Source organism: Apiospora kogelbergensis, assembly GCF_038363985.1.
Source record: "Apiospora kogelbergensis strain CBS 113332 chromosome Unknown utg000002l_segment0_segment0, whole genome shotgun sequence".
Taxonomy (NCBI): domain Eukaryota; kingdom Fungi; phylum Ascomycota; class Sordariomycetes; order Amphisphaeriales; family Apiosporaceae; genus Apiospora; species Apiospora kogelbergensis.
In genome coordinates, this window is record NW_027117419.1 from 3,742,316 (window position 1) to 3,766,724 (window position 24,409).

Consider the following 24,409-nt stretch of genomic DNA (forward strand, 5'->3'; position numbering starts at 1 on the left):
GAAACTAACGAGACATCTATTCTCAACGTTGACTCCTCCACCTCCGTGCCTCTCCCGTAGGTACATCACCTTTGCCGGCTGCTTGCCCATGTACATGTTCCGTGTGCAAAGCCCTTCATTCCAAATGGGGCCAGTACATGAGGCCTGCCCGTTTGTGATTGTTATCACATCTCATATTGCAAAGGTCATTGTATCTGGCCACATGTTTCTGATTGGTATGGACTACCTAAGTCTATACTAGGATGAATTCTTTACTCTTCTCTGTCACTCGGCTGCTGCCAAGCCATGCCTACAAACAGAGGTCCAGTTCATGTACAGCAATGGGTCAGGTTTGCCAGCATGGACAGGGGCTTCTGGGGTAAGTATTGGTTCCGTTCCTTGCAGCGATCTTCTCTCGACCACCCCCGCTCAAGCAAGACGTCGTCCCATTCGCTTTGCTAAACTGCCTTCGTAGCAGGAGACACACTGTACTGTCATACCAAAACTCCAAGGGAGGAGGGGAAACGATGCCACTTTTCTTGCTCTACCCCTTCACCCCAGGTATGTGTCTGCCGACTCGGCAGGTCTGCAGCCGTGGCCTTCTAGCGCCTGTGGAATTGTAAATGGGCGCACGTTTGCAAGGGTCTACTGCTACAAACAGGATCGCCCCCGTCCATTATCGGTTGTTATCGACCCGACTAGGCCTCTTCAGCGTGCTTCAACAACCCTTCCATGTGCCATATGTAGATCGCAGTTGTGGTATAATACCCTGGCGAGCCCCTTGGGGATCTGCCTTGACGGTTCAGTAGCACTGCCTTTAGTCTGCCAACAAATCAGCGAGTATCCTGATTCTCTTTATTGTATATCATTGCATTCATTATTCGTATTCTTATCCCTCTACCAGGCGTACTATTAGGCCGTTCACCTAAGGCACCAAGACAAGAGAGGTGCAACTGGTTGTTCGCGATCCCTGGTGACTACCTAGACGAACTGGTTGCCGAGACGAAAGACATAGCACATACTATACGTGTTGTACTGACTCAACATCGGCCATACCAGGCTTTATCCAATTGCTGGAGCTACCGGTTGCGAAGACTGCCCTTCCGAATTCGTATTCCCTGGCCAACACGTTCCATCACCCACCTCTAGCCTCATCACCAAGTGCCTATTCGGAGGTTTGGCTAGTCATTGGATGCTGTTGAACTTCTGTATCGCCAAAATTTGATGAGTTAGCATCGAGAGGCCACGGTGATCTACTCGACTGGGCCAGAATTCGAGGCAGAGGCTTGAAGCTGGCTAATCCGAAGTACACAGGGTGGTAGAAAGGCTGGGACCGAGACAGACAGATCGACAGGGACGAATCGTGTTGGGCTTGATCGGTGGAGCAACAAGAGATCTCTTCTGACCCGAGGGCAAGGTGCAGCGAACGAGTAAACGATCTTCGAGTGCAGGCTAGGCATAAAACACGTTAGTGATCAACAGCAGTCGTTATTGGAAACGTTGAGTCGCCGACAAGCCTCCACGCAATTTCCGTCCGAGAGTGGAAAAAAGGAGGGCGTCATCCGATTACTTTGTTTGCAACCGAAAAGGAACGACCCGGAAAGAGACTCAGCTTGAATCCTGTGTCAACGGCTTCCGTAAGGACAGCATCGTCACGAGCGAGCAACAGGAGAACTTGGAAAATTCTTCCTCCAGCCCCAAGAGTTGGGTAGGCACTGTTAACATACCATCATCGACTTTCACGTGTTGGGCCCTTCTAAGGTGCAGTAAGTCGGTCCGTCATTGCATTCAACTGTGGTTTACTCTGCTCTGCGACTGCTAATTAATGCACGCAGGATCAACAAGGCAGTTTGTGTCAAGACCTTCCGTCCGAGAACAGGAGATAAGCCACGGAGAGGAGGCTCTTTCTGCTTTGGCCAACAGCTACACACCAAGACCAGCCGATAGCAGAACCGTGCCTTCCTCCAAGTCATTGGAATACGGCAATAGGCCTCGGTACGAGTTTCCCTGTGCTCGGTAACCCAAGTAAGTGACTAATCTGGGCGTGTCTTTTTCTTCGCAGTCGAGTGTGCAATTCCGATTCTTCTCATATGTTCCGAACCCATCAGCATAGCATCAACTCACCCAGCCCCGACATTCTCACAATCCCTTGTCATCCGCATCTTGCTCGCTAGCTACTCTATCTTACTCGTGCCCGCTCGCTTCATACAATCTGTCTTGGTGGCATTGGCCAGGTTCCGAAAGGTAAGATAGCTCAACGACGTCTTGCCGTGATCGAGCCGTGAACGTGGCGTCGCTTGCTGTTAGCGAGTCCGTCACCAACCCCGACGTCTGCCCTCAATTCCCCCTCACCCTTTCGATGCCCAGGAGCACAAGATACTAAACGTCACTCGATTGTGAGAACAGTCGACGCGTTTTTTACAACCACACAATCAGCTGCTGGTTCTGCCATGTTCACCGAGCCTATTTAACGCGGTCCAGAGGATCTTTCAGTCCCCATCCTTCCCTTTCACCATCAACACCACCACTCTTTACCAATCCTGCCAGATACCTCTTGTGCAAACCAACAACTGCATCGAACACTCTTCTCTGCAGAGAGCACACTTCCTCTCTATTAATCACCGTCAAGCACACAAGCAACCTCGTACTGATTTACTACAACTTCAGATCCCTCTTCTGTTCAGACCAAACTCGGTCCTAATCGGCAACTGTTCAAGGTAAGTAAATCAGATCAACTCTTACACTCCCTCTATCCATCCCAACTCCTCATGGTCCTGCAAGCAACGTCTCAAGGATCTTGCCATCGTCGTTGCCCACTGCATATTGGATCTACTGGGTTTTATGGTAACCGTTCATCATTCACCTCCACTGCATCCTCATCACGCCTTGCCTTGTCCTTTGCCCAACTCTGCATTATCTACTTTGAGCATCCACGTTCGCGTCGGCCTATTAGACACTTCGTTCCGCCGCAATAGGCAATACTCTGTTCCACTTCTCCGTTCCACTTCTATTTTTGGATTCCTTCCCCGGATTTTGTGTACTATCCTGGTGGTCCGCACGAGTGTTACCTCTTCACCCCCAACCCCAACCACACCCATCTTCTTCAACATCAGCAAACCTTTTTACGATCCGGCATGTTCTCTCAGCAGTCTGCTCTTCAGTTGTACTAATTCTTTCCCTCTAAAGCAGATACAGACTATGAATTATCCACCCTCCACCATGGCATCCGATAACAACTACGGTCCCAAGCATGGTGCCGCCGCTGCTGGATCTCATGCTCCCGTCCCTTCCACCATGGCTGGTAATGCGATGAGTGGTGCTACTGCCTACATCTCTGGCCCGCCTTCCGCAGTCCCGACCCACGACAATGGCGCCCAGCCTGTCTCTGCCGGATCGGATACCAACATGCGAGCCATCATGAACTCGTTCAATGGCCTCAGCGTCAACGGAGCCCCGGCCCCTTTATTCGATGTGAACGCAGCTGCCGCTGCTATGCCCATGTACTTCCCTGGAGGTTTCCCCGGCGCTGCGGGTCTCCCTATTGGCCCTGGTCAGATGTCTATGTCTGAGCCCTACTACGTCCACGGCGGCTACGCTTGGCCTGCTGCCTCTCAGTGGGCTGTGCCCGGTATGAAAGACTCTGAGCTGCGTCTGTACAACCAAGCCCCCTTTGAGTACCCGTCTGGACGCCTCGGCACTTACAAGGCTCCTCAGCCCTCTATCCCCGAGCAGCAGGTGGCTCATCAGCAGGATGTCCCGCCTCTGGATAACCGTCGATCATCGTACTCAACCACTGAGTCCACACCTGCCACTCCCTTCTTTGGCAGCACTGCTTCACGCGATGCCGCTGCTCGTGTCACTGTCTTCGACCGTTCGACCTACACCACACCATCGCCTCAGCAGGTTACTTCAGCTGGAATGGTGCAGCAGGCCAAGACGTTCCCCGCTGTTCCTACTGCTGCCGATCGCGACATGGATGCACTGCTCACTCGTGACCCTGCTATCCCTCAGGCTGTACCTGCTGTCTTCACTCCCCAGGAGAACATGAAGACCTTGGAGCAGAGCCTTACTAACCCTATTCCTGGCAACCGCAACGTCTACATCCGCGGTCTGCACCCTACTACTGACGACGATACTCTTTACAAGTATGCTGCACGCTTCGGACGCGTCGAGACGTCCAAGGCCATCATTGACACTACCACTGGCGCCTGCAAGGGGTAAGTATTCCCAGATCCCTTGCATTTAATGGTAGAAAGCTAACTTTTGGTGACAGATTCGGCTTCGCAAAGTTCGTCGAACAGGCTGATTCTGAGGCCTGTATTCGCGGTTTCTATCGCTTGGGATATGAAGTTGGCTTTGCAAGGGTAAACATGATACAGACCCAGCCTGAGCCCATGCACAGTCACACCAACGTCGAGGGTACAAGTGACTCTCTTGACGTTCCCTTTTACCATCAGTACAACCATATGGATATGGATCCTGCAAGCGCTGGACCCAGCGGCAGTGCCGCAACTCAGCTCCCTAGCCCCCCCCAAGTGCAGAGGCTAGCGGCAGTACCTCTCCAGATTTGCATGGAGCTTCAAGTGATCTCTTGGATGATCCCAGCTTCGGCGAGACTGATCTTCAAGGACTTGGAGTGAAGATCATTAAGTTCTGTGGTTGCCGTTGCTTCACGCACGACCCGAAGTTTACTAACTTTGACCCGCGTGATCAGGAGTCCTTCAACTCCCGCCTCAAGGCCGAAGGTGACGAGGGCTCGACCAACCTGTACATCTCGAACCTGCCCAAGAGTATCACCGAGAACGAGCTGGCTGCTATCTTCATGGATTATACCATTCTGTCCAGCAAGATCTTGCGCGACAGTCTGGGCAATAGCCGTGGTGTTGGATTCGCCCGGTAGGTCTCACGCACCCTTCTTGACATTCAATAATAACAGATTTATTTACTGACACTCATTCAGGTTCGAGTCTCGCGATGTCTGTGATGAAATCATGGCTCTTTTCCACAACCAGGCTCTTGGCGATGATCGTCTCAACATGCAGATCCGCTATGCTGATACTCCGGCCCAGAAGGAGCTGAAGCGTGTCACGGCTGAACGACGCCAGTTCCGAACCAACGAATATAATGTGGGCGCCTACGGAACTCCTCTTGTCGGACTCACGCCCACAATCTACAACCAGCCCAGCTGGAAGCGTCAGGCCAGCGTCGGCAATGCCACACCGTGAGCTCTTCCTCTTTCAGACCTTGAATATTGTGACAAGATTTTAACCTATTCTTCGCAGTAGCGGCACCACCTATGTCCTCATCATGAGGCAAAGTGCCAGGTTTCGAAGGGCAACCCGTACGCACCCTGCTTCTGCCCTCGTGTAGGCCACTAACCAACTCCTCTCGTTAGACCGAGCAGCATTGCTTCTAGCAAGGCCCCGGCTTCGGAGGATGGTTCTGGCGACGAGGGTGTCACGATTCATGTTGAATCACCAATGGTTGCTAACGGCAGTACTCAATCTTCTCCCGTGAAGCAGCCCAAGCAGGAGAAGGAATAGACCAGGCACCGAGCCCGCTATCTTATGCCTTTACTGTATTCCTACCCCCCTGACTTTGACCACAGCATGATCTACCATCCCATGGCACACAACAAAACGTGGTTGTTGCTCGTGGGCTAGCATTGTCGTTCACTTTGTTTCTTCATCCCAAAGATACCACATCGGTCTGTCATTAGGTTTTTGGCAGCACTGTTTCCTCTTTTTGTACCATACATTACTTGACCCTTCTTTGACTGATATTTGTGGGTGGATGCTACCGGCATCTTCCTTTATTCATTCAGGAGGTTTTGACTTCGGTTCATCATACACACAAGATCCGGAGGAAGGGTTTACTGTATCTGAACGATGCTACCATCATCTCTATGTTGTTTCCCGCTGTAGTTCAGTCTACCCAGGGCAGTAATTAGATGATCTTGTTCATAGAACCAAACATCGGAATGGAGTTTTTGTTTGTACTCTTAAATATGCTTCTTGTTTCGTTTCTCACTGTGCATGTGTATGTGTCATGTGTCCAAGGATGTTGGCTGGGGGTATCATGTGCTTCAGTTTTCCTGTGTAATCCCGACTACGTCTTGTTGCCCAGGGATAACTTGGAAATATCTATCCTTTCAGAAGAATCTTCTGTTGTTCCACTACTATGTCCAGCCTTGGGCTCCTCCTCATCGGAAATGTCGCTCTCGTCTTCATCCTCATCCTCCTCATCCTCTTCTTCTTCTTCATCTTCTTCTTCTTCATCTGTGGCATGCTGCTCCCCTTCCTCCCCTCTACCAGCTAATTGTTCGGCAATTGCGGCTTCAAGATCCTTCAACATCTTCTTAGTGAAGCCCGAAGCCTCAACAGCCGCATCCAAGCGCCTTGCTCCATCCTTGCCTACTGTCTTTTTGGCATCTTTGAAATAGGGACCGGGCTGAGTGCTGGTAAAATGGAACCGGCGCTCGAAGAATCGCTTGATGCAGTTGACGTCGCGGTCAAAATACACTTCGGCGTTGGCATGTTCCATCGAAACCATCTGAGGAAAGTCAATCAACACAGGGGTTACCTTGATGGTCTCCTCTTCTGTGCCTGTAGCCTCGTCCTTTGAAGTGGACCGCTCTTCTCTGATCAGGATATTGAACTCGTTGAAGTCGCCATGGATTAGGCCATGCTTCGCCAACCGTAGTATCAGGCCGATCAAGTCGGCATACAAGCCTGCCGGGTCACCCACCTCGCTTACTTGTCGCAGCGGAAAGGAGTCGATAAAGGCCATGACGATGGTGTGACGGTTCTGAGAGATGGGCTCTGGTATGTCAAACCCTTCCTCGCGCAGGGCCTTCATGAAGGCATACTCCTTCATGGCGGCGAGCTTGGATAGGTACATCCAGGACCCGCCCTGGCCCTGTCCGCGGCTCTTGCGCAGGTAGTCACGGTTCGATTTGACGGTGCGGAAGCTGATACGACCCAGGCGGTGGATCTTGAGCACCTTTTGCGTGCCGCTGTGGTCCGCAACCATGACGATGTCGCTTTCCTTGCCGACGCCAATGCGCGTGCCCACGCTGTACACGACGTTCTGCTGCGCGTAGGCGTGCAGGGCCAGGTAGTCGATGCCGCCGTACGTCAGCCGGTACCCATCGTATTTCGCCTCCTTGACCTTCCCAATCAGGCTCGTCTTGGCCAGGGCACTAATAGATTTGGTGACGGAGGATGGGCCGCCGCGCAGACGCGAGAGCTTCTCGATTACGGGGGTTGGGACGAGGTCATGATTCTTGGTGCCTTGCTCTACCTGTTATATGAAAGTTTTGTTAGCATACAATTGGCAATTGGAGATAGGTATATATGTATATATGAAAAAGGATGGCAATACATACAGCTGCGAGGACGCGCCAGTCCTCCGCCGCAAGATGGCGCATGGCCTTGGTATCCAACTTCATGTTGGGCGGCTGGGTGGACGTTTGATCCCTAAGTCTAGAACGAACTTTTCGATGTCTCCTCTTGGGATTATGATCTCTTTGGTAGGTGAGTATGCGGGATGTTATATTCTTCTAGAGAAAAACCCCGTTTCAAGACCAAAGAGTAGAATCTTAGACAGTCGCTAGATCTTGATTTCGCCGGTCGACATACAATCGTATCCCCTCCATACCAAAAATGACCCCGCGGTAGCACCAAAAATTCCATGTACGATAATCGATAAAGAGCAAGACGCTTAGATAAGGTGCCGCGGCGGTACGGAGTACATGCAAAGGTACTTGACTAGCAATCAGATCCGCAGCAGCACCAGCCTCAAGCACAGGCCAGGCCAAACTGACTCGCCTCGTTTGAGGCTGGTTCTGTCTGTTACGTCGGGTCAGGCAGGCAGTAGCCTCGCGCGTAATTGCTGTGAGCTAAGTGACCACCACCATTGAGAGCTAGCCGGAGCTTTGCGAAGCTCGTGTGCAATCAACACCCCAACCATCCATCCTCTTCCATCCCGCACCCGCATCTCATCTCGACACACATCGCAGAATCTACAGTCGCAGACCACTGACTGTATTTTTTGCTTGTTTCATTTCCACCGCAACATCTCCACCTCACCTGTGCCTGGTGAATCGCTAGGAAGACAAACCACCAAACCCTCCACTCAGCCTTTCCGCCACATACTCCTCCCACCATGGCCAAGGATGATGTGCCCACGTCCGCTGACAAGGGCAAGGGAAAGGCCGTCGCCGACAACAAGCCCGATGACACCAAGAAGGGCAAGGATGCCCAGGTGAACGGCAAGAAAGACGATGAGAAGATTGTAGACTGTATGACGACGATCCGCCAAGTGACTGCTGCCGAAGTGAAGTGCTAACAGGCTTACAGCTGCCGAAGAACTCAGCGAAGAGGATCAACAACTCAAGAACGAACTCGACATGCTGGTCGAGCGCTTGACGGTGCGACTGATTCTCCCGCGCATCTCGTGATGGCATTGCTAATTTCCAAACTGCAGGAATCCGATGCCACCCTCTACAAGCCCGCCATGGAGGCCATGAAGACCTCCATCAAGACGTCCACATCATCTATGACCGCTGTACCGAAGCCCCTCAAGTTCTTGCGGCCACACTACGAGAGTTTGACGAAGCTGTACGAAGATTGGCCCGAGGGTAACGACAAGGCGTCGCTGGCCGATGTGTTATCCGTCATCGGTATGACCTTTTCAGACGAGGATCGGCAAGACACCCTGAAGTACCGGCTGTTATCGCCAACAGAAGACATCGGCTCATGGGGCCACGAATACACGAGACATCTGGCTCTGGAGATCGGAGAGGTCTACGGGAAGCGCATCACAGCTGAGGAGCCAACAAAAGACCTGGTGGACCTTGCGCTGGTCCTCGTCCCCCTCTTCTTGAAGAGCAACGCCGAGGCTGACGCTGTTGATCTGATGAGCGAGCTGGAGATTATCGAGGACCTGCCTAAATTCGTTGACGGAGAGACTTACTCCAGGGTGTGTCTTTACCTCGTTAGCATGGTCAACCTCCTTACCTACCCCGACAATGAACAGTTCCTCCGGACAGCACACGACATCTACAAACGATACAAGGAGTATACCCAGGCCATGGTCATTGCAATCCGGCTGAACGATTTGGATCTCATCAAGGCGGATTTCGAGAGTGCCCCGGACCCTGCGCTGCAGAAGCAACTGGCCTTCCTCATTGGCCGCCAGAAGATTTGGCTCGATGTTGCTAAGAAGGGCGACGAGAGCCAACAGCAGGATATTGAGGAAGCTCTTTGCAACATCAAGCTGGCAGAGTACTTCAAGACGCTGGGCAAGGAACTGAACATCCTTGAGCCTAAGACAACCGAAGATATATACAAGAGTCACCTGGAGAGCAGCCGCGTTGCCGGTATGACCAATCTGGATTCCGCTCGACACAACTTGGCTGCTGCCTTTGTCAACGCCTTCGTAAACGCAGGTTTCGGCAACGACAAGATGATGTTGGTTGATCAGGACAAGGAGAGCTGGGTGTGGAAAACAAAGGACGAAGGTATGATGTCTACCGTCGCCTCTCTCGGTACTCTCCTTATGTGGGACGTCGAGAACGGGCTGGACAAGGTCGACAAGTTTACCTATGCCGATGAGCCTCAGATTCAAGCCGGTGCCATGCTTGCTATTGGCATCATGAACTCTGGTGTTCGGATAGATTCCGAGCCCGCTCTTGCTCTGTTGGGCGACCAGGAGAAACTCGAGAACAAGAGTCCCCTCGTTCGGACGGCATCCATCATGGGTCTGGGAATGTCCTATGCGGGCTCGCAAAAGGAAGACTTATGCGAACTCCTGTTACCCATTATTACGGATTCGAGCCAGGAGATGCAAATTTCGTCCATGGCTGCTCTGTCTCTGGGCATGGTCTACGTCGGTACCTCCAATCCCGATATCAGCGAGGCCATCGTGACTCTTCTACTTGACGAGGACCGAAAGACACAATTGACCGACAAATGGACTCGTTTCCTCGCGCTTGGCCTGGGTCTGTTATTCTTCGGTCGTCAGGAGGAGGTTGAGGTCATTCTCGAAACGCTCAAGGCGGTGGATCACCCTATGGCTAGGCCAACCGCGCTCTTGGCCGAAATTTGCGCTTGGGCCGGAACAGGTGCTGTGCTCAAGATCCAAGAGCTCCTCCACATCTGCAATGAACACATGGAAGATTCCGACGAGAAGAAGGGTGACGAGCTGCTGCAGTCGTATGCCGTCATCGGTATTGCACTGATTGCGATGGGTGAGGATGTTGGTCAAGAGATGGTACTTCGACAGTTTGGACATCTGATGCACTACGGTGAGCCCAATATCCGACGAGCAGTGCCGCTCGCCATGGGTCTCATTAGCCCCAGCAACCCCCAGATGAAGGTTTACGACACTTTGTCTCGTTACAGTCACGACAATGATAACGATGTGGCTATTAATGCTATCTTCGCCATGGGTCTGTTGGGCGCCGGCACAAACAACGCTCGTCTTGCCCAGCTTCTTCGCCAACTGGCCTCGTACTACCACCGGGACCAGGAATCCTTATTTATGGTGCGCATTGCCCAAGGCTTGTTGCACATGGGTAAGGGCACGATGAGTCTGAACCCCTTCCACACGGATCGTCAGGTCCTGTCGCGGGTCAGCGCGGCTGGTCTGCTGTCCGTTCTCGTTGCCATGATCGACGCGAAGCAGTTCATCACATCTCAGTCCCATTATCTGCTGTACCTTCTCGTCACTGCCATGCATCCGCGATTCTTGGTTACCCTGGATGAGAATCTCAAGCCCCTGACAGTCAACGTACGCGTCGGCCAAGCTGTAGACGTGGTTGGCCAAGCTGGTCGTCCCAAGACGATCACTGGATGGCAGACACAGAGCACACCTGTGCTGCTGGCGTATGGCGAGCGTGCGGAGCTCGAAGACGAGGAGTACATTAGCTTGAGCAGTACGCTTGAGGGGCTGGTGATTCTACGCAAGGTATGTTCTTAGACGTATCTGGAATTTAACGAACTTCAAACTAACGTAACGCAGAATCCGGACTGGGAAGACGGCAAATAGACGGGGAATGTCAGTGGATGGATACAGAAGAACGTGATGCTACAGACATCACGAATAGAGGAGTAACCGATACGAAGCTATCATTGATATAGCAAGAGGAAATCACGTATCCTATAACGTGTTTCCAGGCTCGAAACAGCCAAACGAAAAGCTCATTGTACAATTACATAATGAATGAAGGACGAGGGCTGAAGAACTCACATGGCCTTGCTGAAATAAATGGTGACTATTCTGCGTTGTACTCGACCTTTAGTCGTTCGTCTGCATCTTCCCGCCATTAAAGTATCAACTTCGCACAATACAGCTTTGTTAGAAGTGCAGCATAGCAGTGTTACGTTACAATACGCCGTGGGCGAATACATTGGGTAATTACTGAATTCTCAAGGCCAATGTCTGCTACGTTAAACTCTTAGCCACTTGGCTATCTGTTTGCCCACGGCGCAGGATACGTTGCAAATAATAACATCAGGATGGCCTCTCCCAGATCAGTAGTATGACTGAGTCCAGATTAGAGACGCCATCTTCGCGGTGCACCGTATCGCTAGGATCTAACCCATCATGGTCATGCTCCAGCTGGACTGCCCCTGCCCTCTTCGCGTATGCCTGCCATACCTCCTTGACGGCCCCTGCTTCGTCTCTCACTATCTTGGAGTCCAGATGTCGCCAGATCCGTTTAACGCCTGTCCATGTGACGACTTTCTTGCCTTTCCTCTCCTGCTTTTGGGCCGCGTCGCTGTCGATCGTGATGCGGCTTGCGAGTCTGCCATCGACCGCTCCATTTTCTCCTCTGCCAATGTTGCTCTTGCTGATCTTGATTTCATCCTTGGTTCCTATGTCATTCTTGTCTGTATCGTATATGAGATCCTGGGGTTGCTGCGTGATTAGCACAGGCGGCGACTTCCGTCTGCTGGCCTTCGAAGGCGGTACGACATCGACCCCATCCGGGTACTCGGCGACTGAGTGGCCGTTCACGAGTATCCAGTCATCGCCGCGGAACCAGAAGCGCTGCAGAAACGACCCTTCGCCAGTGAGCGATGTGATCAGGTGTGCCCGCGATGGTGAGAAGCGCTGATGCCGTTGTCGGCAGTGGTGTAGTTTCAGGGGTTGCAGCCCGCTCTCGTAGCTGTCACCATCGTTCTCATTGTCGTTGTCGTCTTCTGGCGTGTAGAAGCTTGACATAATGCGCAGACGGCTGTTGTGGTGCGCCATGATGCACTGGTATAACCGCTCGTCCCATTGTCCGCTTGTTGCCGGCGGCTGCTCTGGAAGCTGTCGCGCACAAGGCATCTTCGATATGGCGTCGGCCATGGGTCTCGTCAAGAACACGGCGCCGCCGCCGTACGTCGTGGTCACATTTGCCCCTTCCGTCACCGCCCAGTCGGCCTTTTCACTCGGAAGGCCTACGTAGGCGTCCTTTGCCGGATCGAGCTGCCCGAGCCGCGCGAGCAGCCGGTGCATGGATGGGAAAAAGACGTCGTCGTCCATCAACCCTAGGTACTTCTTTTCTTTCCTCCTTTCGCTTTTGCCCACCTCCTTGTTTTTGGAGGTTATCTCCCGAGCGTGTCTCGCCAGCTGCCCCACGAGCTCGAGATAGATCCACGTGCTGTCGCTATCGGGACTGCTGCCGCCGACTACCTCGCCCATCCCGGAAGAAGTCACCGTGGCATCGATGCCGAGCTCGCGCACTTTGGAGCTCACGTGGCCCACTTCGGACGCGCTGGCCCGGTGCAGCACAAGCAGCAGCCCGGCGCCGTTGGATCGCCCCTTCCCGTCAGTCAGCCAGCGCGCCCAGTCGTGCAGGAGCGACGCGTTGGATGCCACGAGCCGCGAGTAAGTTGTCGCCGTGCCAAAGAGAAGCGCTGATCCGTCCAGGTGGTCCGGGAGCTCGGGCGGTCCCGGTAGGGGCAGCTTGAGGACTGTCGGGTCTATGTCTTTGTCTGTGACCGTGTCCACAGGCCGTCTTTTCGGCTCGCTCTGGTGCTGATTCGACATTCTCTTGAGTTCGTGGAGACTGGCATCTTCACTAGTAGGCAAAGTTACAGAGAAAAAGCCATGCCGCGGCCCGAAATTCTTGCGGACCGTCGTCATGCTCTCCCGCTTATGTTTCGCGTTGAAGTCAGGCTGGATCCGTCGTGTATGAAGTGTGATGTCTTGGGTCAGGCCATGGCGGGTGGCCAGATCCCGTAAGAAATCCATCGTCTCGCTAGCAGGAGATGAAATAATCGCGGCCCCCGTTGCGCCCATTCCCGCTGCCACTCCGGCCTCCGTCACCCCCGGAGTTATCATCCCTTCGGTAGCGTCATATGGACTGCGCTGAGGTGACCTTGCCGATCGCGACCGCCTGGCCATGCGCAAGATGGAAAGCATCAGGAATAGAGCCAAGGCTGTACACGCAATCTGATGGAACCTGATCCGGCTCCGGCTCCGGCCTCGGGGGCTTATGAATAGGAACATGTTAATCAAGTGGTAGAACTCAAACCAGACGTGAGGGTGTCTTTCATGTAGAACCTCGAGAACAATGGCGATAATGACGACCATGTATAATAAGATGAAACGCAAAGCCGCGGTATATTGCAGGAAGAAAGCGAGTGCATAACGTATAGCGAAAGAGAACCTGGTAGCGAAAGAGCTTCCGTAGTTGAGGTTAATCAATCCATAGCATTGCCAACCTGGCCTTGGGAAGCCCGATGCAGCTTCCCCAAGGACGGATGGACGGATAGCTAGTCTTGGTGCTGGGCCGGGCATTCAACCGCCGCGCGATGAAACACACCATCTTCCATTTCCAGGAATAGATAGCGGTGCGGGTAGGCTCTTATTGGCCATCGGCCATGCAATGCCGGCTGTAACATTCGGCATGGCTGCATCTCGAGAGCTTAGCAAACAGATTACCTTTGTTGGTTCGCAACCCCTGTTCAACCCTCCCCCTTCCCCCATAGGCACTTGGATATCTCCCTCGCACTTGCGCTGTTTTCCCGGGGTTGCCAGATCCCCCGCACCTGGATTCCACAGCAGGATGGTGGTGGGTTTAATGTCTTCTTTCGAATTACTCTATGTACATTATAATCAAGTCCATGCCAGTCCCGTTCTTAAATATATCGTCAGCTCATAGTCAACAGTGTTCCAACTCATAAAGACATCCCTCCCCGAGCAGCCAAGTCTGTGCCTCATTCCTTCTCAGGTCAATTCATACCCATCGTTCTTTTGATATATAATGTTTCGTCGCGTCGAAAACGGATCGAACATGTCATACAAGCGCAGTGTCGTTATTGTGTCGACATGCACAATCATCAGCCCTCCTATCCTTTTCCCCAGCTAGCACTATTTCCTCGGCCCTGTCTTTGGCTTCCGCGAGCCTCGAAGAGCCGTGGGACTTGTTATGGCCGCCGGTGTATACGAGGCCGGGATGTTGTTTTGGACCTAGAAAGACACAAACTCAAAGTAAGCCTCCTCTCACCTCACCTTGCGGCGCGAGCGGTTGGAGCGGTATCTTCTCACCGTCTGCCTGGCTTCGCGGAACTTGTCGAAACAGCTGGCCATGACCTCCATGATGCTTTGGTCGGCCTCGGCGAGCCTCGTGTCCATGATCTCCTTAATATACACCTCGACTTGGTAGAACTCGTTGCGGTCCGACCTATACCGGTCCGGGAGACCACTATTGTGCATCAGAGCCAGGACACCAGCCGTGCACGTGCTGATGGCGCCGATGATGGTGATGGGCTTTCCATCTTCGTGCGAAAAGGAGCCGAGGGCCGTCAGACAGGCGCTCAGAGCGAGCTGGAGGACCATGAGAATCCATCTGAGAAAAGGGGGAGACCACATCATTTCTGTTAGCTTTCCTCGATGTTGGTAACGTGGGCCAAGATTCTTGTGCGGACATGGACTCACCGGATCGTGCTCAGCATATGGAACCAGTAGGTGAACTTGGCTTTCTCCCACATAACATCGCGGTACAGGCCGTCGGGCAGCCCTTTAGCAGGCCAGTACCAGCAGGTAGGCCGGACCAACGTCTCGCTCTCTTCATCCTTGAAGCAACCTACTCCCCGACAGAACTGAACCCATTCTTCATGGCTTAGAAGCCGCAGTTCGTCGTGAGCTGTGAAGTCGGGGGATCCTGGGCGGCTGTGGTTGGGATCGTGTGGAGGAGACGGCGGCGGCGGTGTCTCCGACTTTTGCTCGTCCATTTTGAGGCCTGACAATATGGGCGGTTGCGACGAGTAGATGGTAGTGGCCATGGCCGCTACGAGTGAGCGAGGTTATTTAGTTATTTCAAGCAAAACAAAAGAAAGCGGTCTGCCGGTCTATCGAAGTTTGGTCCGGTGGATGTTCACACAAACACCAAGCACTGCTACGCTGTGGTTCAGGGCACGAGCTCGAGTGGGTACTACTCGTATTCCGGAACAAAGAGAGAGTGAGAGAGATAAGTTGCCTGGACCGAATGGCTGCTTTGCTGGTAGGACGAGATGCTCGAAGTTGGACGCTCTAAATAGCAAGCGAGGTCGCAAGCGGAACGCAGCCGGAATGACCTCAGGAATCCGGTTGGCCATTCGGCCGTTGCCTACTGACCGCACCTTGTCGTGTTTCTGGAACATGTCTTCGAAGGCGCATTCTGAACGCTTGTTGCTCTCTTGTCTTAGGCCGGCAGGAGCGGCGCAACCGATCATGCGCGTAAGCCGGCCTCAATGTCACTCGAGGCAATTGCGAGGGCGTTGATATACTCTTGTGCCTGGCAGGCAGTTGTGAGAAGTAGGTGCATGTCAGCGAGTAGCAGCCGACCGTGGCCGCACCGCAACTCTCTGTTGTGTGATGCACTTGCACATCAATGGCCGTAGCTTGGCGACGCAGACGGAACACCACATGGCGACAGCTCAAACTATAATCTTCTTCAGCAGAGCATCGCCTCACTTTCCCAATGCCGCTATAGGGGGCTGATGTGTGTATGTGAAGGTACAAAGCCCATGGCCAATCGTATAACACCAAACTTCTTCAGCTGACATGGACCTCTCCCGCAGTGGGGGATTTCTCCTCCCCACCCACCGCCGCCTAAACACATCCCGGTAGCTCGTGACCGCCCGGCAAAATTTATTCTACCTGGCAAATTTCCAGCGTTCGTACGACAGATCCACGGAGCTTAGGTCGCCAATTGGGATGCTGTCGGCCACTTCGTCTGCTGTCCGATTTGCCTCTCGAAGGCGTGTGAGCCCTTCAGTTTTCTTTCGTCATAATCAGAAGTGCTTTCTTCAACCTGTGCGCAACATGGTCTCCAAGAAGGCCGAGGCTGCAACGGCAGCCATCGACAAGACTCGAGTCGTCCATGACGGACAAGAGTACACCGAGGTCAAGGAAGGTCTGGGTCGCATCTTAATTCCCGTCACCGCCAACGCCACGACCACCGAGAAAGATGCCCAGGCCGAGGAGGAGAGACAAAAGGTCTTCTACAACCCCATCCAACAGTTCAACCGCGACTTGACTGTTCTCGCAATCAAAGCCTACGGCGAGGAAATTGCCGCCAAGAGACAAAAGACGGCCGAGAACAAACTCAACAAGAGGAAGCGAAAGCGCACCGACAATGAAGAAGTGCAGCCCCAGAAACAAGAGAAGCCGGCGCAAGACGTCCCGATGGATGACTCGGCTGCCACCGGCGCTGCCGAAGCTGCCGTGCCCGTCGCCCAAGGAGATCCCATGGATACTTCCGAACCCCAGAACGACCCTGCGGCAGCAACCGATAAGGCTGCGGCCGAGGGTAACGGCACAGTGAAAGAGGCAGGAAACGAAACTGCGAGCGAAGCCACAGCTGCTGCGAATGAAATCCCAAAAGCTGGCGGAGAGGCGCGACAGAGGAAACTGGACCCTCCCAAGTTCACTATCCTGGATGCTTTGTCTGCCACCGGTCTTCGAGCATTGCGCTATGTCCAGGAATTACCATTCGTGACCTCTGTCACCGCCAACGATCTTACCCCTTCTGCGGTAGAAGCTATTCGTCGCAATGCGGAACATAATGGCATAGCAGACAAGGTCAACGCGACGCAGAGCGACGCGCGAGCCCATATGTACTCAATGATTGCCCAGGAGGTCACCCAGGAGCATGCCCGCAACCCACATCTTGCCCGCCGTGGCGCCCCTGCGCCGAGCAGGAAGTACGACGTTATCGATTTGGACCCATACGGTACAGCAGCCACCTTCTTCGATGCAGCCGTGAATGCTGTACGTGACGATGGAGGTTTGCTGTGTGTGACCTGTACAGACTCAGGGGTATGGGCTTCGCATGGCTACTCTGAAAAGGCATTTGCCCTTTATGGCGGCATACCTGTTAAGGGGTTTCACTCGCACGAGGCTGGCTTGCGTCTTATACTCAACGGACTGGCTCAGACGGCAGCAAAACAGGGGCTGGCAATCGAGCCGCTTCTCAGTCTTTCTATCGACTATTACCTTCGTATCTTCGTTCGGATCAAGAAATCGCCCGCTAGCGTCAAGTTCCTAGCGGGAAAGACCATGATTGTCTACAGCTGTGACCAAGGCTGTGGGTCCTGGGAAACACAGATGTTGCTGCGCAATAAGAAGGTGTCCAGCAACAAGGGCAGCAGTTTCTTCTACAAACATGGCTTGTCCATGGGACCAACAGCGGATTCGCTTTGTGCGCATTGCGGCTCGAAGACGCACCTGTCTGGACCCATGTATGGTGGCCCTCTGCACAACCGCGAGTTCATTCAACGAATCTTGGACGATTTGCCAAACGTTGATAAGCAAATATATGGTACGACGGCAAGGATTGAGGGAATGTTACAGACAGCACTCGAGGAGTATATAGCGCCTCCCCCTGATCCTCATGCCCCAATCAAAGATGACGAGCTTGCGGCAATCGAGCCATACCCCTTTTACTTCCACCCGACCACCTTGGCTGGAACGGTCCACAGTATCTGTCCAGATGAGGACAGCTTCCGCGGTGCCCTGCGCGGCTTGGGCTATGAAGTGACGCGCAGCCACTGCAAGCCCGGAAGTATCAAGACCAATGCGCCCTGGGCGGTGATTTGGCACATCATGAGAGAGTGGGTTCGCCAGAAGGCGCCCGTAAAGGTTGAGAACATCAAGGAAGGCAGTGCTGCCTATGCGATTCTCCGCCTTGGTAAAGACGATTCCGAAAAGAAGGATGAGACTGCGACGGAGATTGACAAACTCGAGGTGGTTTTCGATAAGGCTGTTGGGCAAGACAAAACAAGAAAGAACCTAGTACGATACCAGGCCAACCCCAAGGAGAACTGGGGACCCTTAAGTCGGGCAAGAGGACACTAGACGGCCACACGAATAGTCACTCCAAGAATCACCAAATATTTGATACCCACTCGCTATAGCAGCATCGATGGCACGCCGTGTTTCCCTTTATGTGACCTTGATTTGCAACCCTCAGTCAGATTCGTGATTTCTCCGAGTAGTCCACCATATGTGGAGCAAAACGATGTATACAAATGGTGAAATTTCGGGGGCGTGATGTCCAATATTTGTTGGTGTTTGTCTGCTTACTGTCCTGGCGAATGGGGTTCAAGGCCCGATACCTACTTGGCATATGACTTGGCATATGACATATTCGGCTTACTTTTCCACCAACGCCGCCGTTTGCTGGGCTAGTGGGTCACTTACAAACCCCTCGATCGTGGGCTTATTGCCTGAGTCTTAAGGGCGTGCCTCCCCCAGGTATATGACTCCAATCTCATGCTTATTGCAAGCTCACCACGTCGTGAACCTCCATCTTACCACATATAAGGACTCTAATTTGCTCTTCGCTGTCGAATAACTGGCACCATTTTTCAGTAGCAGTAGCCCGTGATATCACCTGCATAACGAAGATGGGGAACACGAGTCAAGTAGCTCTTTCTGAGCATAACTCCAATAAACCAGCATCTGGGGAAGACAGCAACAACCCTTCCGGCTCTACCACTGTGGATGAGTCGTCCATAATCTGTATAAGACCAAGGGGCGATGTGTACGACATCCTCAGTCTGCAAGAGGAGACTGCCGACGATAACTCGGTTTCCTTTCAATTATCCCGCCAGTCAGGAGCCGACGTGCCGGAATCGTTACTCCACAAGCTTTTGGTGAAAGATGCGCCAGATCACCTCTGCAGCGGTGGAAGCAGCACCGACGATCGACAGGTGCATCTGGTGGTATCCACCCGTTCCGGCACGGGTCTCGCACTCGACTTCTATAAGTCAATTCTGCAGCCGCTGCTGGTGGAGTTTGGAATATCCGCTCCTGCTGTGCCGGGTAATGAAGAACAGGCGTCCCAGAACCCCAGCTTGGTGATCACGCGCGATGCACATAGCATCCGGGACTTTGCGGCAAGCCTGCCGCCGGACGTGGAGCACACCGTGGTCCTGATGAGCGGCGATGGTGGTATCGTCGAGTCGCTGAACGGCAAGGCGCCAACCGACGAGGACCAGGGCGGGTCGGCGTCGTCAAGACGGCGTCTGCCGCTGGTCGCCATGCTGCCGCTGGGCACGGGAAACGCCCTCTTCAATTCCCTGCACAAGGACATCTACGCGTCTAGCGGCACATCGGCTCCCCGCCCGCTCGTCCTGGGGCTGCGCACGCTGCTGCGGGGCCGCCGGGCCCCGCTGCCTTCCTTCCGGGCTGATTTCTCCCCGGGGTCTCGGCAGATAAGCTACAAAGACACCGCTGCACCAGGGGTAGTGGAGGAGCAATTCAGTCCCGTGACACGCCTGTACGGCGCCATCGTGGCCTCATATGGATTCCACGCCCAGCTGGTGTGGGAGAGCGACACGCCCGAGTACCGCAAGCACGGCGATAAGCGGTTCGGCATGGTGGCCGCGGAGCTCCTCAAAGAGAGCCACGCGTACCGCGCGGGAGTTAAACGGGCGGTCATTCACCCGTCTTTTCCTTCGGGGGGACCACAGCTGCAGCAGCTGCTGCTGCACCAGGGGGCCCTACAGCCAATCGACCGGCCGCGCCACGCATACGTCCTGGCCACGCTCGTGTCCAACCTCGAGCGGACCTTCACCATCTCGCCCGCGAGCCGCCCGCTCGACGGGGGCGCTCCGGCTCGTGCACTTTGGCCCCGTCGGCGGCGAGCGGACCATGGAGATCATGACGCAGGCGTACAACGACGGGCAGCACGTCGGCATGGCGTGGACTGCCACGGACGATGCAGGAGAGGAGCAAAAGGACGGCGTGGGCTATGAGCGGGTCGGCGGGGTCCGGGTCGTGACGCATGAGGAGGATGCCCGGTGGCGGAAGGTGTGTGTCGACGGCACCATCGTCGAGCTGCCGCTGGAGGGGTCCATGGGGTTGCAGGCTGAGGCGGTGCCGCATCTGGACATACTCGTAGACCCTTCTGTTGTTGCTAGTGCTGCAAGTTTGAAATAAGTACGGATGCGTGTCGGGTTTGGGTATACCTAGCGCACCATACCTACTCAGCTGGCAGCCAGGGTGCAACCGAGCTTTCTTCAACTAAAACCTTTAAGAACAGAACTCCATGTCGTCACGGAAAATAAGCAGAGTATGCGTATGAATCTCAGGTGTGGTGCCCGAAAGGGTCCCTGAGAACCCCACCCGCCTCCGTTGATGTCGGTAATCGGCTTGAAGTTTCACTGCAGCGATCAAACGTGAATCATCCGCTCTTATTACGAGAACAATTATGCCCAGCAAAACTGACAGCAACGGCGCCCTCTTACTAACCCAAAATTAAAGCTTATTCTTCTTTATTTCTGGTTTGCGCAGTCGGTAGATCATTGACCTACAAGTACTCGTGATCATCCACAATGGCAAAAGTATGGGCGATATAGCAGCAGTGATTGAAATTCTCTTTCCATTTTGATGAGAGAACTCAAGTAAAGTAGGTATTAGACATAAGAAACCGCTGCGGAATCTTTTTCATCCACAGGAAGAAAAACAAGAACCAGGTGCTCAAATCAAACTCGAAAAAGGTATGCAGTCCCTTTACCCGCCAGCCCCCTATTATCCCGATTAGAACCTTTCGCCCGTGCCCAGGTTCCTCTCATCCTTTTATAGCCTATGCCTGGAGTGAACGCCGCCTTGCCATGGAGAGTGATAGATAGAGAGGAACCCCTTTTAAACCCATGTTGGCTGCTCTCTAGTTTACAACGATAATGTCTGGAGTGGAGGGGGCACAGGGTTAGCTTCATGAACTTTGTATTTTGTGGTTGTGGGAGCTGCTTACTGGCACCGGAGACGACGGCCTGGACCTGGTTCTTGACACCGGCGTTGATGAACTGGGCGAGGTTGACGCCGCCCAGGTTGCCGATGACGCCAAGGTTGAGAGCGTTGAGCTGGAGGGCGGCCAGGTTGACGCCGTTGAGGAGGCCGAGCTGCTGGAGCTGCTGGATCTGGACCAGCTGCTGGATCTGGAGCAGCGCGTTGATGTCGAAGGCCTGCTGGTTGAAGATGTTGGCGAAGGCGCCAATGTTCAGGTTCTGCTGGAGGGCCAGGCCCGAGAGCGCGTTGAGGTCGACGTTGTTGACGACGTTGAGGTAGGCGAGGTCCAGGTTGGCAAACTTGCCGTCGTTGAGCTGGGCGAGCTGCTGCTGCTTGGCGGCATCGTTCTGCTTGGCGGCATCGTTCTGCTTAGCGGCGTCGGCCTGCTTGGCGGCGTCCTGGTTCTGCTGGGCGGCGTCCTGGTTCTGGTCCTTGTTCTGCTGCTCCATGGGGGCGGCGTAGGCAACAGCGGCAAGGGCAGTGACGAAGATGGTAGAGAACTGCATATTGGCGGTTGGTGGTTGGTGGTTTCTTGGGTTTAGAGGAAGGAATACGTGGAGCACAGCTGTAGAAGTAGGGCGCGTCAGTTCAGAGACCTTCGAGGGCTCACAGCTCAACGGGCGATGGTGGAGACGAACCTCAATAAATGGATATCAAGGAATGAATAGTGAATTAAGTAGGCGAAGAAGCGAAAGATAATGAGCACAGCTATTGGGAGATGGTATGTTAGCAAGATGGACTGCGGAAGAGGAGGATGGTTGGTGTTGGATGTTGCTTGCCTCGAAGAGAATGAATGAATGAGTTGATTGAGTACCTGGTATTAGATGGATGATGATGAGAGAGAAAAAGGAGTCTCTTTCGTGAGGTTGTCGAGATCTTATATATCCATCTGAACAGACGTCGTGGGCCGTAATGCCAGGAGACGACGCTGACCGAGGATGCCATGCCAAGCCTGCTGCGGAGGCATACATGTTCGGATGCACTTCACAGAAACGATCCGGCGAAGATCAGGCCGCAGGTCTCCCTAGGATGAGGGCCTCTGTATCTCGACAGACTACGAAGGGGCAGGCCTCTGAGAGCCAGGTTGGGCCGGGTTGCCGGGAGCGGGAAACCTTTTTTTAGAGGATCCCACACTGTTGGACAGGTATTCACCCATGTGTAGATGATGCAAACCTGGGCTGCCCACTATACGTTAAATGGACACAGGGGGAGTAGCAAACCATTGTGAAGCGAGAAGCTGGTCTTGGCACCTCACCAGTCCCAGCCGGGACAAACAGCGGCTTGTACGGAACTGCTCATGGCCGAACCAAACGTACGAGGAAGCCGCTGGGCTATTCATGCCTGCTTCCAAGCAGTGTCATCTACATTCGTCGCGTGGCATGGCTTGGTGACGTGAGATAGACAGCTTGGGAGTGGTGGCTTTGTTTGATGGAGCATCAGCCTCAAGCCCGATAGAGTCGGACGGCGGAAGATGGGACCCTCACGCAGTCATGGGCCCCTGCAGACAAAGGACGAATCCATCTTTCATGGACTCGTTGGCCATCCAGCGTGGCCGTTGCATCCTCGGCTCACAGCTGTCGTCCCAAGTGCCATGACAGCGTGGTGGGTGCAAGTTGGCGTGCAGCCGTGCGCAAGAGGGCACTCGGACAAGAGGTCGGGTTAAGCACCTGACAGGCATGGCATATGACATAGGACGAGGCGAGATCTGGGCATGAATCGGGGAAAGAGACTTAAGCATAAGTCAAGGGCTGCCCCAAACATGACATGAACCAAGTGCCGACCGGCGTCGCTAAACCCAGGGCGGGTTAGCGCAGCGGCACTGCTATACTCCGCGCCAATCCGACAAGGCTAGCAGGGACATCTCCCCATGTGAAACTGTTGCACTGCACTCATGCATGCTGCTGTCTGTGTGGCAAAGGGGGCGGCGACGATGCCGATTACCCTTACCTCACTTCTCAGCTCCGTCCAGCTTTTCACCGCCCTGGCGGCAAGCCCCGGCACCGACGAAATCCGAATCAGAGCGAAACCACAAGATACTATGCGGAGAGACCCGAGTCCGTCGGATTGATGAACACCATGGACCACTGAAAGAATGGCAATGAGACCAGCGACTTGTTTGTTTGTATGTTTCTTTCTACATCTACGTACAGGTTCCCCCTAATCGACTGCCAAGATCTCGATTCGTTTCATTGTTCAGATGAAGTATAGACGGGCTCTGCATATTTGTGGAGGCAGTATGTCGCCGAAACACGAATCAGCCGCCACACAGGCATCGACCAACCAATCGAGCTCTGGTCAGCTACCATCAAAGTTGCATAGGATACCTGTAATGGCCATTGCCAAGCTTTCAGGGGACAACATGCAATAGCCGCTCCAGAGTTATGTAAATGTCAGTGACATCTAGATAGCTCTAGCTTCAATGGTCAGATTCAAGCCCACTGTTGCGAAATAGGAGTCAAGCATGCAGTTGAAGCAAATAAAATTATATTATAATGGCAACTATATGGCAGCTGGGAACCGTCAAACTGTAACCCTGATACCAGATCGCAACCACTAGTCCTTGAAATCTGTAAGCGGGCCATCTAGGCCGCATGCTTTTGACCGTCGAGGGAGATCACCCGGCTCCCCCCGACCATCCATCACCACGGGGGAGAGAAAGCCGGGGCTCTATGCTGCGCCGTGTGACAAGACGCTTAGTGAGCAGCAGCAGCCATCGCAGCGGCGTGGGCGGCGTGGGCGGCGTTGGCGGCATTCGCCTGGTCGGCAGCGGCGCCATGGTCCTTGGCGGCATCCGCGGCAGCAGCATCATCAGCGTTCGCCGCATCGTCGGCGTTTGCCGCATCGTCCTTTGCAGCGTCATCCTCTGCGTTCGCATCATCGGCGTTGTCTTGGTTCGCGGCATCATCCTCAGCGTTGGCGGCCTCATCATCGGCATTAGCGTCATCCTCGGCGTTGGCATCTTTGTTCTCATCGGCGGCGGCATTGTCTCCGTTGAGAAGAGCCTCGCACTCAGCCTGAGCCTTCGCAAGGTCGAGTTGCTGAGCTTGCAGGGCCAGGTTGCCTCGCTTGCGGCGGAGAGAAGCCTATAGAGTGGGAGACGCTCGGTCAGCCAGCTGCTCGTGTACTCAAGGGAGTTGGGGGATATGGAAGAACG

At 53.9% G+C, this 24,409-nt stretch overlaps 9 protein-coding genes across 9 annotated transcripts; 5 read left to right on the plus strand and 4 right to left on the minus strand.

Annotated features, from left to right (window-relative positions):
* Positions 1 to 3,198: 3,198 nt before the first annotated feature.
* On the plus strand, positions 3,199 to 5,522 carry PG998_004136 (sporulation-specific protein; the record flags this gene model as incomplete). The annotated part of the gene is made up of 5 exons (XM_066870954.1): positions 3,199 to 4,196; positions 4,253 to 4,343; positions 4,694 to 4,875; positions 4,940 to 5,200; positions 5,375 to 5,522. 5 exons carry the CDS (start codon positions 3,199 to 3,201, stop codon positions 5,520 to 5,522), a joined length of 1,680 nt encoding a protein of 559 aa, XP_066734704.1.
* A 565-nt stretch (positions 5,523 to 6,087) lies between these two features.
* PG998_004137 (RIO1 family-domain-containing protein) lies at positions 6,088 to 7,429 on the minus strand (the record flags this gene model as incomplete). Its single annotated transcript, XM_066870955.1, has 2 exons — positions 6,088 to 7,281; positions 7,367 to 7,429. 2 exons carry the CDS (start codon positions 7,427 to 7,429, stop codon positions 6,088 to 6,090), a joined length of 1,257 nt encoding a protein of 418 aa, XP_066734705.1.
* A 716-nt stretch (positions 7,430 to 8,145) lies between these two features.
* PG998_004138 (26S proteasome regulatory subunit rpn-1) lies at positions 8,146 to 11,031 on the plus strand (the record flags this gene model as incomplete). Its single annotated transcript, XM_066870956.1, has 4 exons — positions 8,146 to 8,281; positions 8,340 to 8,410; positions 8,467 to 10,950; positions 11,005 to 11,031. The coding sequence occupies 4 exons, from the start codon at positions 8,146 to 8,148 to the stop codon at positions 11,029 to 11,031; spliced, it is 2,718 nt and encodes a 905-aa protein (XP_066734706.1).
* Positions 11,032 to 11,496: 465 nt separating this feature from the next.
* Positions 11,497 to 13,227, minus strand: PG998_004139 (uncharacterized protein; the record flags this gene model as incomplete). The annotated part of the gene is made up of 1 exon (XM_066870957.1): positions 11,497 to 13,227. One exon carries the CDS (start codon positions 13,225 to 13,227, stop codon positions 11,497 to 11,499), a length of 1,731 nt encoding a protein of 576 aa, XP_066734707.1.
* A 1,122-nt stretch (positions 13,228 to 14,349) lies between these two features.
* PG998_004140 (uncharacterized protein) lies at positions 14,350 to 15,263 on the minus strand (the record flags this gene model as incomplete). The annotated part of the gene is made up of 3 exons (XM_066870958.1): positions 14,350 to 14,448; positions 14,491 to 14,827; positions 14,917 to 15,263. The coding sequence occupies 3 exons, from the start codon at positions 15,261 to 15,263 to the stop codon at positions 14,350 to 14,352; spliced, it is 783 nt and encodes a 260-aa protein (XP_066734708.1).
* A 1,021-nt stretch (positions 15,264 to 16,284) lies between these two features.
* Positions 16,285 to 18,318, plus strand: PG998_004141 (N2-N2-dimethylguanosine tRNA methyltransferase; the record flags this gene model as incomplete). The annotated part of the gene is made up of 1 exon (XM_066870959.1): positions 16,285 to 18,318. One exon carries the CDS (start codon positions 16,285 to 16,287, stop codon positions 18,316 to 18,318), a length of 2,034 nt encoding a protein of 677 aa, XP_066734709.1.
* A 551-nt stretch (positions 18,319 to 18,869) lies between these two features.
* On the plus strand, positions 18,870 to 20,406 carry PG998_004142 (uncharacterized protein; the record flags this gene model as incomplete). The annotated part of the gene is given in 2 exon segments (XM_066870960.1): positions 18,870 to 20,017; positions 20,031 to 20,406. 2 exon segments carry the CDS (start codon positions 18,870 to 18,872, stop codon positions 20,404 to 20,406), a joined length of 1,524 nt encoding a protein of 507 aa, XP_066734710.1.
* A 727-nt stretch (positions 20,407 to 21,133) lies between these two features.
* Positions 21,134 to 21,761, minus strand: PG998_004143 (uncharacterized protein; the record flags this gene model as incomplete). The annotated part of the gene is made up of 2 exons (XM_066870961.1): positions 21,134 to 21,153; positions 21,221 to 21,761. The coding sequence occupies 2 exons, from the start codon at positions 21,759 to 21,761 to the stop codon at positions 21,134 to 21,136; spliced, it is 561 nt and encodes a 186-aa protein (XP_066734711.1).
* Positions 21,762 to 23,924: 2,163 nt separating this feature from the next.
* Positions 23,925 to 24,344, plus strand: PG998_004144 (uncharacterized protein; the record flags this gene model as incomplete). Its single annotated transcript, XM_066870962.1, has 1 exon — positions 23,925 to 24,344. The coding sequence occupies one exon, from the start codon at positions 23,925 to 23,927 to the stop codon at positions 24,342 to 24,344; it is 420 nt and encodes a 139-aa protein (XP_066734712.1).
* Positions 24,345 to 24,409: the final 65 nt, after the last annotated feature.